The 13,058-nt window shown below is 40.1% G+C and overlaps 1 protein-coding gene across 5 annotated transcripts in view; it reads left to right on the top strand.

Annotated features, from left to right (window-relative positions):
* COL19A1 (collagen type XIX alpha 1 chain) overlaps positions 1–13,058 on the top strand; it is a 225,432-nt gene that overhangs the window by 127,549 nt on the left and 84,825 nt on the right. For all 5 annotated transcript variants that reach the window (XM_049817767.1, XM_049817766.1, XM_049817770.1 and 2 more), the window contains one exon: positions 12,585–12,638. In XM_049817767.1, coding sequence (XP_049673724.1) covers positions 12,585–12,638 — 54 coding nt within the window. The remainder of the gene's footprint in view (positions 1–12,584; positions 12,639–13,058) is intronic.

The raw sequence follows: 13,058 nt of genomic DNA on the forward strand, positions 1-13,058 counted from the left end.
GGGACGCATCCAGCAGCCAGATAGATGTGAGGCTGCCACAGGTCCTTGCCCTCCGGTCCCACTGGCAGCGGGGCTGAGCGTGCACTCCCAATTGGCATGCAGGCATACATACAACACATATAGACGGGTCTGGCCACACAGGTCAGCACAGATGGGGACACTCAGCGCTCCCACAAACGCAAACAGCACCAACGGTCTCATCCTGGTACTCTCTCTGGCTGATTGTGATGACGGTCTGGTACTGGGAAATATGGACGTATATGTGCATTCCTCTAGCAGCTGAGCTGACACACAGCCTAACCAGTAGGTGCCTCTGCTCCTGGTCTTTCCAGTTACTGGGACCTGGACCTTCAATCCCCCCCGAGGCTCACAGACCCACTCCAGTTGCGGGTGCAGACCTCCTCACTCACAGACTCCCACGCAAAAACACACGTGTACACACACACACGTATATTCCCCTGGTTTCCAGGTCATTGCACCTACATGCCACCAGTCCAGCTTGACATTTGCTGTTGATCGCACACACAGTCGCATGCTTGTGCTCACTCCATTTGTTGGTACCACAAAGACATAGACCATTATCTTTTATGAAGCACGTCATATGCTTCTGGTTCCTTGCATTACACAGTAACACTGCTACCGATAATAAAAATAAGTGAAATAATTTCAGTATGGGCTTAATTATAGTCCATTAAATTTCGGTGATTGGACATGTCTAATAATATTTGAGCATAGCATATATTTCACTATGAAGCATTCTCTACCCGGAAAAAGAGGTTGTAAAATTCTTTTCACACAGAATAGAAAATTGTTTAGTTTGTCCTTTCAAACACTTGCAGAGTTATATGTCATGGTCTTGACATCCATACAATCTTTTTATCTTACGTAATGATCAGATATGCATAGCAAACACAGACTGGAAAGGAAAAAGAAATGTAACGTTATAATGATGTAAAATCACTTACTAGATCTGTATGAAGAACAATATTTCAATAATTTAGGGGGGGGGTATGGTTTCTACAATTCTCAGAGGGAAAAAAAGCAGACAGGTGTCTGTCTTCTGCGTATCAGACTCGGGAAGCTGCAAATTTGGTCACCAATTCATTTATTCCTTTTCTGTAATTTACCTGCAAAAAGGAATATGTGAGGGCAGACATGACAATTAATTGTCTTTCAAGTATCAAGGAAAGACTTCTTGACTATGGATCTAACAGTTTCTTTGTAAGGATTTGGTACGTGCCTGTGCACCAGAAAAGAGAATTGACCTGCATATTAGTTGTATTCTGGCTAGATAGTGCCATAGAGATGGTGGAAGATGGTTTTAATTTCCTTGCAGTGAGATGGTGGAAGATGTTTTTAATTTCCTTGCAATGATCTGTGCCCCAAGCGTGTAAGAAGCCTGAAGAGAAATTCCCCAAAACTCTCCAGGGCAAGTTTTGCTTCATAAAAGTAATGAATTCTGTCTGAACCGAAGTGATTTTTCTCACAAACTGAAATGAGAAGGCCCCCCATTAAGGACAGTCCATTTGAGCAAAAACAATTGAGAATGGTGCAAAAGAGCGTGGCAAAAATGAAAACAAAGAGAAAAGCTCCCAAATTCCCAGGCTGTGGTTCCACAGCATGAACAGCTCTTCCCCCAAACTCAGTGTTATGAACTACTTCTATGCTATTCCTATTGTCCATATAATCCTAAATTAACTTCATAAGAACTATGATTCACAGTGTAAATGATTATAGATTGTCTTTTCACTCTCTCCATTTCCAAGACTGAGCAGCAAGGATCTCCATTAGATCTGACAAACATTGAAGGATGTAACCAGAGACCCATAACATAAAAATAAATTCTACTCTAAGGTTTCAAAATTAAGTTGCCATCTTTTATGGTACTTGTTTTTGGATTAGGAAATCTAAATATCCGGCGTCTTGATTTCCTGGAGATAAATTCGTACTGTGTCCCAAGATCAGTGTCTGTTTGCTACAGTTTGTGTCTTGCTGGAGGTAAACAGGGCCATTTATGTCCTTCAGCTCTTGAATATACCGCCAAAATGTGTGTTGAAAGAGTTAACAGTGAAATATTTTTAGTAAACGACCTTGATTCTAGGCTTGTTACTGCAATAGATGGATTGGAGTAGATCTTGCTTCAGACAGATTCTTACAGGCCTTGAAGGGATCATTGAAATAGTAATAGGATACTTCTGAAGATAAGACATAGGAATTAGAATTGAGGATGCCTATTTTCTGTGCGCTATAGAACCACAGAATGGTCCTTTTGAGCGTTTCTTGTGTAAATGATGGAAAAATGACTACAGCCACTCTGATAGCAGCACTGGGATATGTTAGGCCTGTTTCAAATGCATTCATTGTCTTCAGTTGCAGTTGTGGACACTCAGCTTTCCTAACAGTCACATTCAGAGGTTAGTAGTATGATATCGAAAACCAGACGCTGCTTTCAAATTGACTGAACTTACACTGAATTACCTTCAGTGATTCACTTTCATAAAATGGACTGTCAAAGAATTACATTTCTTTGATTATAAAATGCTGTGCAAATGTTTCGGTTCAGTTGATTCAGGCATAGCCAGATGTCTCTGCATTGGTACATCCACTGATGGTCGTCCTCAAACTTTTTAAAAGGAAACATTTTAAATTTTAAGAAAGCAGATACTAGTCTTCAGAGGGATGTTAGTAACTGCTGTACTGAAACATTTTTTTCGTGTAGCTGCTAACTGAGAGAAGAGACAAGAGTGAGCGTGAATTGGTTTTGCAGTTTGAAGACAGATTACAACACTGCGGGAATATACGGCCCAGCAGGAAGGCTTTCTCTCTCCACCACTGTAAATGGTCATGTGTTTCTGTTGGCAAGAGCTAAAAGAAGACAAATGGCATGAATAGTGGTGGCTCGGGGAAAATCCAGTCCTCAGAGTTGTTTTATTTGTGTGACTTCTGTGTGGCCATGACTCTTAGGATATATAATCATGAAAGGAAGATGTCATATCTTGCTGTGAATAAGTAGGAGGTCAGATAATATCAAGATTCATGTGTCACTGAATGAGAACTTACTGTGTCGGGACCGTTCATGCTGTTAGAGCCAAAATGTGACATCAGTGTTTCAGTTATGAACCCTGTTAAAGCAAAGGTTTTAAATGTTCCATTCATTTGGGACTCATGCATGATGTCATAAAGTTATCCTCTACTTACAGTCATTTTTAGTTTTTCTTAATGTGAAAATGATTTATTTCTTTTTATCAAAATGCAAAAATGAATTATTATGCTGGGGAGCAGGGAGGCAAGAGGAGTGAAAATAATGACACATTGTTAGAGCTAAATCCAAAACGCATTTGGGCAGGGAGGGAGGGAATATTGAAAGGCACTTGGTTTTGCTTGAACTGGACAACAGGGCCTGGGTCGTCGACCTTCTGCCCCCGTGCAATTGTATATTGAGACAGGTGGGAAACGATGGCATTCCAGAGCTCTGCTGCCCTGCGCAGCTCTTCCATTCCTATGTATTTCCATCAAACTCATACACCGGTGGAATAAGCTGGAGAAGGTCTACCATAGATGCCGGTCTCAGTATAAACTAGAGCATCAGCAGCATTGCGCAGGGCCGGAACGTTCTGCCCACGCACAGACCTGCACCCTGGTCTTGTCCTCAGCCCGGGGAGCGTGAAGGTGGCAAAAGGCTGAGACTGCTTTGCTGCAGTCGTTCCCAAACAGCTGGGTGGTGGTCCTTCGGTCCGCAGAGAGTTGTCTGTAGGTACTCTACAGAAGCACGGAACAGTGAGTGGTATAAACTCTTGTTTTTTTCATTTGTCTGTGCTATTGGTACCGGTGAAAGTCTAAAAGGTGTCAGTGACCCTGTGTCCAAAAGTGCTCGGGCATCCCTGATGCGTAGGAAATCCCGCGCTGCTCAGAAGCACGGTAAGAGAGCTCTGTCTTCCAACATGAAAAAATGCAGAAGAGAATGAAGTTATTGGTACTTGGAGGAAAAAGCTGTATTTTTAAAAGTGTTCGACTGACAAATACAGCCATCATAGTCTCTGTAGAGAACGAGGGATACTTGGAGGCAGTACGTGTGGCCAAATTCATAAATACCCAGCAGCTGTAACAACCTGTCAGGTGGGTGAGCATATGCCAAACTGCAAAACAGGAAATAATACCACTGCTTTTTTAAGATGCAAAATGATTTTATGAGTTTGAAATGGAAATTTCACAGCTCAGAAAGTGCATTGCTCTGAAAAAAATGGTAGAGCTCTGAATACTCCTGGTTGATGTCAGTTAACAGAAAATCCGTACCGAAACCCTAAAGCATGCACACTTAACAAAACATCTCACTTGCAGCAATAGCAGAGGACTCAGAAGGAAATTGTGTATGCCTGACTATATGTTTCTGCAGTGAAGAGAATTAGAATTGCAGGCCGTGTGTTTCTGTACATTTCTTTAAGGCAGGTATGGAAGTCTTGTTAATACAATTTCATCATTCTTGCATGATGAATTAGAGGGGGGAAAAAAGAAACAGCGTTGTAGTGCAAAATATGCTAAGCTGTAAAAAGGAATATATGAGAAAATTCATAGGCTTTATGTAGAATCCTAACGAAATTAATGATTTCAGCAGTTCTAAGTGTATTTGATTCATGCATTATGCATACAAATACATTTTAGTGGCTCAGATCGTTAACTCTTGACATATATGTGCATATTTAAGCACTTTTAGTAAGGATGTAAAGTTTTTCTATGTTTCCATGGAGTCCGTTAACACTGCACAACTCAAGATATACCTATGTATTTTGTCTCCTCAGTTATGGTAGTAGTTTTATGGGAGTAGTCCAAAGTCATGACTAATTCTCATCCTTTCTTTATGCTGTCTTTAATTTCTCTGGTATGTTCTTTCTGAATTGCTCTGTAAGTACTAGATGTCTTTTTTCGTTAGTACTTTTTGAGGTTTTATAATGCATGCTGGGAATACATTTTGAACTTTTCTCCCTAATTATGCCCACTTTACGCAGGGATATGTTTAGTCTTTAAAAGTTTAAGTTCCCTGATAAATTGTACTGTAAGAGACTTCAGAGAATAAACGGGAGGGATTATACTGCTATGTTTTGTGGGTTTGTCGAAATGTGGAATGTGGTGGCAGAAGCTGGGGACTGTTTTCTGCAGGGGCACAGCTGGCTCCGCAACTTGCCCACTCTGGTATCCCCAGCTTAAGCCCGTGCGTGCCGTGTCAGAAGTGCGACAGGTGAGGGAAGGTAGCGCAGCCATCTCTTGTAAAATATATGATAACTATTCCTCTTGACACTCGATACACTGCTTTTAGTTCCTGAGGAAAACAAGCGTCCGTACGTACGTTCCTGCGAACCTATCCCTTTCAGGAGTTATAAAATAGTCATCCAGATGGCACCAAGTGTTTACGCAGAAGCCGAGGCTTAAGTCGGTCACAGACAGAAGTCCCCAAGACTTGCTTACTAAACAGATAGTTGGAATGTTGGCTCCTAGGTCTGGTTAAATCGAGCCAAAGGAAGCTGGCGCACAAGTGCGGCGTGGAGGCGTCTGCGGGAGGAAGCTGCAGATTCAGGCCCGGGCAAGCTCTGCCGTCACTTTTGGCTCTCCCCTCCCTAAACAAACATCAGCAACAGATTACGCAGCTTTCCCCTCGGAGCCTTGGCAGTTATTCGTGTAAAGCTAAAATTCACTTTCGGCAGCATCGCCTAGGAATTTCACAAACTCATTTGATGCAACACTTTGGTCGTAGTGTAATTATTTGGCATTTATACGGAACTCCGAAGAGGAGGTGTTTGGTATCCCGGAGTTCTTGCTCTTGTAATGGGCAACAGTATTTTGGATGATTCTTCCTGAAAAATCATGTGCCAGTTTTTGCTTATCTTGACTTCTGCACACAATTCTTTTCTTTTCTCACAGTGGAAAAAATAAGTCATCTGAATAACTTGTATTACTTAAGAAGGGGGCACATACCCCCATTAGTAAGCATCTCAACTAATATTATCCTCTTTCTTTTCATGTAATCACATAAAGGAGAGCGATTTTAGTTAACTATAGAAAGTATAGACAGAAAATTATATTTTCATTCTCAGTCTTTTCTGTTCATATACACCCCTTGAAGAAAAATCTGAAATTTATTTTCTTGAGCTTTTAACAGAGGTGTATTAATTTCATGAAAATACTGAACTGTTCAGTTGTTTTGCATGAGGTACAGTGATCTTCAACTCTCACAGTATAACTTGCAAATATTCTCTTCTTTAAAAAATGCTTTTTAAGTATGGAAGCAGATCCTATTAAGATTACCCTTTTAGCGAAATAGAAGATGTTTTAGCAGTTTCAATCTGGTTTTTATCTTCTTTATGCAGTAATATTGATACTGAAGGCACAAGTGAAGATTGATGTCTTAGCCTTACAGAAAATTTCTTTTTCAAAAATTTGCAGTCTGCTAAATTGGCATGAATGTGATTTATGTGTCCTTTATTAGGAGAATAATTTGAGAATAGTCCCATATGCAGTAGACATCAGTGTAAAGAATCATTTCAAATTACGCCTCAGGATTTTAAATGATACTTTTTTTGCTTAGAAAATACACCCTTGTCTGTTAAAAGTACTAGGTTCATAAAGTGTGAACTTCTATGAAATTACTCTTCCAATTCCCCTTTGAAATGATTGTCTTTGAAGCAAAGTAGATTTCAAGTTACGTTACCAGAGAGAGCTACAGAAATGACCCAACCCGAAGCATAATGAGATCAGTGAGAACATATTTTCTGTTTTCTTTAGTAATAAATTATCATGAAAATGTAGCTGATCATGTTTTCTGGCAGACTGAAATACTTCTGCTAAATGCTGTCTCCTTTCCCACAAAAGTAAACGGGTTGGCAGCAGTTCTGAAAGCAAAATTGTGGCCTATTCCATGTTGCACAACCAAGAAAACAGTACAATTACTGCAGGAGCCATAAGAGGCCAAACATGGGGTACAAATCTTTCAACTTGCCATCCTGACTGACTTCAGTAAGGATGTAAATGAGACCAGGTCATGTTTGGATATGCTGAAGATAGAGGTATTTCACATAAGTGGTACTCTAATTTCCCTCACTAAACGGTAATACAACAAGAAGTTAGTCATCCATCTGTCATTTTCCTGTGCTGTTCTTCCCATTCTAGCAAAATTTTGTAACGGTGAGGTGTGTCTGCAGGCTTTGTGGGTTTCCACGTGGGTGGTGATGGGCAGTCTTGTGGACAAGAAGAGGAAACCACAGTAGTCATGTTTTAAGATCTCTCTTTTCCTCACCCTCCTGTTTGGGCTTCGAGGTAGGGCAGCAGGACAGTTGCAGCAAGTAAACTGGCTTGAAGATATCTGGAAAAACAACACTGTCACTGTCTTGACTGCAGGGATGGTATTTATATTTCAGCTCCTTTGCTTGCTGAGGGTAATAGTCCACTCTTATGTGAGAGGAAGCCATTCATTTCCCCTCAATGTAGTACAAACAGGCCAAAGAGGAAAATATCCTCAAAACAGGATAGAAGGATCACAGTGACAGTCATGACCTGCACAGTAGAACTCGTTGTCTGGTAACACCTCGAGATAAGTAGATGAATTTAAGACCGAATTCAACGGCATCTTGATGCATCCTGTCAGGGATGCTGGGACGTTCTTGCATGAGTGCAGCCACCGCAGTACCAGCCATCCCACGAGCAGTATTTGGGTGGCTGGGGAATGTTCTTCAAGTCAGTCAGGCTGCAGCTCTTTCCCGTCATCAGACATTGTGTTCCGTCAGGAATTTGGAAATCGGTGGTCACTTTTTACCTGACTATTGATTTGTGTGATTCTGTGCTGCTCAACTTGTGGGTTTTACAGAGAGATCGTTGCAGATTTAATTCATCGGTGTGACAGTTTTCTTTATCCTGGTGAGAACTGCGCATTGAACTAGGTCAAGCGCCTGCAGCGGGAATTGCCCACCAATTCGCTTGCGAAGAGGTTTAAGTGTTGATTTTGTTTCGGTAGGGCTATACCTTTCTGTTTATAAACATATTGTTTCCAAATTGCTTAGCCAAATCATGCCTCTTATAGCTGGGTCTTTTTAAAGTAGCAAGTTTTATCATTATAAAAGCTCATATATTCAAATGGTTAAAAACTAACCTATTCTTACATTACCATGAGGTGCTTCTGCATACCTGATTTTGTCTTTGCTTGACTTGTCTCGCTAAACTACGTACACTCTTTTCCTGTCTAGCAGCGTTTAGTCCATAAAAATCAAGGTCATGCGTTTGCTGGAATTCATAGTGAGGAAAAAAATGGATGAGAGTAGTTTGTGTACAGAACATAGAAACCAGTCTATAAAGGTTTATAATGAAAAAAAATTTGTACCTTAACTAGACCTGCCTTATTGTTGTTAGCATTTGTTTTCTATTTCTAATTTGTGTTGAGAAGGAAAGGCTGCCATGCTCAGAACCTCTTTCAGCAACACTACCTACGACTATGTAAGGCAGCTGTCTAGCCTTCTGCTTCAAAAACTATCAGCTGTGTTTTGAAGCAACTTTCTGAATACTGAAAATATACTTATTTGTCTAATATTTTACTCTTTCAGCATCGGCCATAAGCTTGTGGAGGAAGTAATATGAATAAGAACTTTAAGTAACTTCACTCTTCCACTTCAGCCAGGATTTTTTGGTTTGTTTTGTTTTAATTCACCAAGAGGTCAGCAAAAAAACTTTGCTTTTGTTCAGAGTGTGTTCTTCGGCGGTTACTCTGAGCTATTAAATTTATGAACCAAGTCTCCACCATGTCTCTGTGGATGCTTGTTGTGAAGTATCAGGCATTTAAAAATGTTTTTGTACCTGCAGGGTCACATGACAGGATTTTAGCCCTTCTGAAAAAAGCAGCTTCTGATAGCTACATGCAAGCTAATACACTTTAAATTGATAGCTTATTAAACTTGAAACAGCTTAACTGGTTGAACTGTTGGCTGATTTTCTATCACTTGCAAACACATTTTTCTTCCAGCATCTCAAGTTTAATAATTCTTATTAGCTTTTATCTCCTGAGACTTGCAAAAAAAGATTCACTGTTAAGTATTAAAATGTTAATACCTACAGATATTTTCAGTGACGTGCAAGTTCTTTTAAAAGCTCACTTATTCTACTGTAGCATTTTTAAACCTGTCATTTCTCCTGTATTCCCTCAACTAAAGCTTAGTCTAAGTTTTGACAATATTTTGTTTTAAGTATCTGTCAGCATGTGCTTCATAGCATGCTTGCTTTTTCTTTATCTAGCTGCACAACCAGCATCTTTTCCCTTGCCATCACTTCCCTTTGTGATTTACAGGAATTCACAAGGTTCCGCTCTTAACTTCATTTTCAAGATTTTGTACAACCCTCTTGTGCCTGCCTGTGCATCATGTTTCATCTCTTTTCGTAGCCATCCTCACTCATTGTAAGAGATTTTCTAAGTCTCAGATGCACCTGAGCCCGTCTCCAGCTTGCCGACTGGTTTTTTTCCCCAAGCTACACGGTAATGTTTGAGACATTTCCGCTTCATGTTCCTCAAGTTCCTTCAGGCCCATAACTCCAAGGGGCTTGCCTGGTCCGTGACAGGTACAAGCCCTAAAGACTGCATATGTCGTTTTAGTTCGCTTCTCCATGAAGTAGGTAGTAGGGTATCACCTTCCAACCTCAAAGGTGGCCTGGCGGAGTCAGGAAAATCCCGTGCGTATTTGGCCAACTGTAAGGATGCATTATATTTTCCTGCCAGTCTGATGCCACAGGAATAGGATGGTCTTGTACCTCACTTTGCCTTGTGCTATTCCTTCACCTCCTTCTGCTCATTGCCATACCCGTTCTTTTGCCAGCGCAAGACTAGCAGGGTGACACACAGTGAATCATTTTAATTGCTTTGGATGGTTTTTTACAGGAGATGGTGCCTGTAAGATAGACTGCCTTCTAGACATAAATGTTTTCAACACAATTGAAGGCATATCCCATGAGGCCACCTGTATATATTCAGTCCGTATTCTGTCCCTTTCTGTCTGCGGTGGTGGGCTCCTTTGGTGGTGTTTGTCTACGCACTGTGCCATCCGTGATTTGAGGGAGTCGAGAATCTGATCTTTGATCTCCAAAGGGCGGTGTCCAGAAGTTAAATAGGGATAAAAGTTAAGTAGATACTTTCCTACAAATACATAATTCTTTTCTGTGCTAAACTGTCACATTTATTGCCGTGTTTTATAGGAGTTCAGCAGGGGATGTTTTATTCATCCCTTTAGACAGATTTCACTGTAGAGTAAGTTTTCTTTTTCATTCCTCCTGCAGTTTTCTTCCTCAGTTGTTTTTCTAGCATCTCACTCAGTGAATTCTGAAGAGGGATAGCATTGCTAAGTCATTACCATTGCCAAGATATTAGTGTTTTACAGCCATGTTAGTTAACGTGGCCCATGTTGTCCTACCACCTTTTAAACCGAAGATCCCACTGAAGTTAGCGTGAACTTTTACCTCAGTTTCAATGTCAGGATGTGGCTCCTTGTACAGGGTAGTCCTCCCTGCCTAGTTACCAATTGTAAGCTGCTCTCCTCCCTTTCCTCGAAGATAAACCTCCTTATCTGGTTCCTTTTTCTTGACAATAATATTGTAGAGAGAAGAAAAAGAATAAAAGTAGGTCTTGGACAAAAATGTTGGCTATTAATTATCATTATTGTGCAGTTACATTCTTGTGTAATTCTTGTCCCCTTGGAGCCTTATTGTACAGATATGTGAGGCGAAGTATTTCCTCCTCCATAAAATAGACGTTACAAGTTTTCATCTCATTGCCCTGCATAAAGTTGTCACTAGAACTGAAATATTAACAAAAGAAGACTCCATCTCTTCCTGAATTCCCAGAATTTCTCCAGAAAGGCAGAATATTGCTAAGTTGGACAGACAGAATTCTCTGTGTGTTCCAAACTACCTTAAGGAAAAAGTGGAGAAGGTTTGCAGAGGTCGCATTCACTTACTGCTTTATGGGTTCGTACATGTATAAGCTACATAACTGCACTGTAATTAACTTACTGTGATTTATTTGTTGGACACAACATTGCCGTGTATATTCTAGTTCCATAAACTTTGGGGCAAAGGTGGAAATGGTGCACATCAGTTCTGTAAATGATCCTAAAGCTTATCTTGTTTACATTATAAACTGAAGTGAAAGAAGAAAAACCTTGTAGTGAAATGCTGTCTGAGGTACTCTTCTAGCTTCAGTGTTTGAAAGTAGAGAAATAATAGGAATAAAAAAACCTTGAACTGACTACTTTTATTTAAAATTGAAGTCAGACTTAATTCTAATCAACTTAAAACATCACTTGAAGATATATGAGCTAGCAACTTTGGCATGCCCGCTTACTTTCTCAAGTTTATCTTGGGAATTAGAGATCATAAATCAACTTTTTAAATTCATTTCTGGAAATCTGGACACTTAAAAACATGATTCTCAGTTTACCCTTATTGGGGCAATCAATATGTGTAATTGATTCTAAATAAGGAGCTCAGAATTTGACCAAAGATATAACTCAAGCTGAAGCAATACCTGAGTCCAAGTAATTTAAATGCTTAATAATTTAATATTTTAATATTTCAAACTCTTAAATAAACTGAACACAAGTTCTTTAATTTTGTGATACCCTGTAAGAATGTGCAACGTTACATTCAAGACTTTTTTAATTATACAAAGCAGAACTGTTCAGTGCTCTTTGCTGTTTACATTGAAACTGATGTCATATTTCTTGTTGCTATAATGGAAATCGGTTAGCTTCCTCAAAGTAACTTTTTTTAAAAAAAAAAGTGTTCCAAAGTGACTCATAAAGGCGGGGGGGTGTGGGGTGTGCTGTTCTGAGTACAGGACTGTTATTTGAAGGCTTTACGATTGTATTGTACGTTAATCAGATATAAAATTAAAGCCCCAAAGCATCGGAAACAGTCTGTGACCACGCAGGCAGACCTTGCACGGAGCTCGGAAGGAAGGCTCGCAAGTCGAGGGTATATTCGGAACACCCAGATCTCCTCTGCCTGCTCAGGAGAGAGGGCGAGAGAGAAGTGGCTCCGCAGGGATCTGAAAAGGCGAGCCAGGCACACAGCGGAAGCTGCAGAGGGCTGGTTCCTACAATACGGCGAGCATCAGGCCTTCTGCTAAATTTAGTCCCTTTTCCCTTCCCTTCCCCTCCCCCTTCAGTGCCTCTATTTGAATTTGAGTTGTAGCGTTATCATTCATTGAATATAACTTTTTTTGTCTTTTTTTCTTACGGCATCCTAACTTAATAAGATAATCACTTTTCACATAACACCATAGTTAAATTAAGTATGCTTAAGTAGTGCTGACTTACCTCTTCTTTTCCAAATGATTCAACCTTTATATAGAGGAATGTGATTAATCGTTATTGTTTGCGGATTTTTTTGCACCTGAATATAACATTATCCTGAAAGAAGTTATTATGAATAGCCTATTTTTATTACTAGAAATAAATGCTTTGTCCTGACATCTGGCTCTTTGGCTTCATCTTACTTCTATAGAATAATAGAGGATGAAAATAACACTGAATGTTATATTTGTTTAATGCTTGTGTTTTCAGGGTTTGCCAGGGCTGGAGGGTCCCCAAGGTCCACCTGGCAAAGAAGGTCAAAGGGTGAGTAAACTTGGTGAACAACTGGTGAGTGTGCTAACTGACCTTGATGTGTGACTTCTTCCCAAGCACTAATAAAAAATGGGAAGGTGGCAGCTGAGTATGAAGCATGCTGACAACAAACTGAGCTTTGACACTTGAGGTTTCTCTTCAGTTGAAGGAGATTTAACAATTTCAACCATCTAAAGTGTTTTAATGACTGGCAGCACAGATGTAGATATTGTCACTTGTGCGACACGTTTCTGCTGTAATTTTAAGTGAAAGGATATTAAAATGGCCCAGAAGTTTTCATTTTATTGCAGGGATAGGCCATACCTTGATACATCTAAGATTTATAAAAATATGGATTTAGGGACATTATCTAAAATATTAACAGAAACCAGTACTCAAGTGCCCCAAGTTTTGCTGTAGATGCTGTTACGC

Source organism: Accipiter gentilis, chromosome 15 (assembly GCF_929443795.1).
Source record: "Accipiter gentilis chromosome 15, bAccGen1.1, whole genome shotgun sequence".
In the NCBI taxonomy this organism is placed as follows: Eukaryota; Metazoa; Chordata; class Aves; order Accipitriformes; family Accipitridae; genus Astur; species Astur gentilis.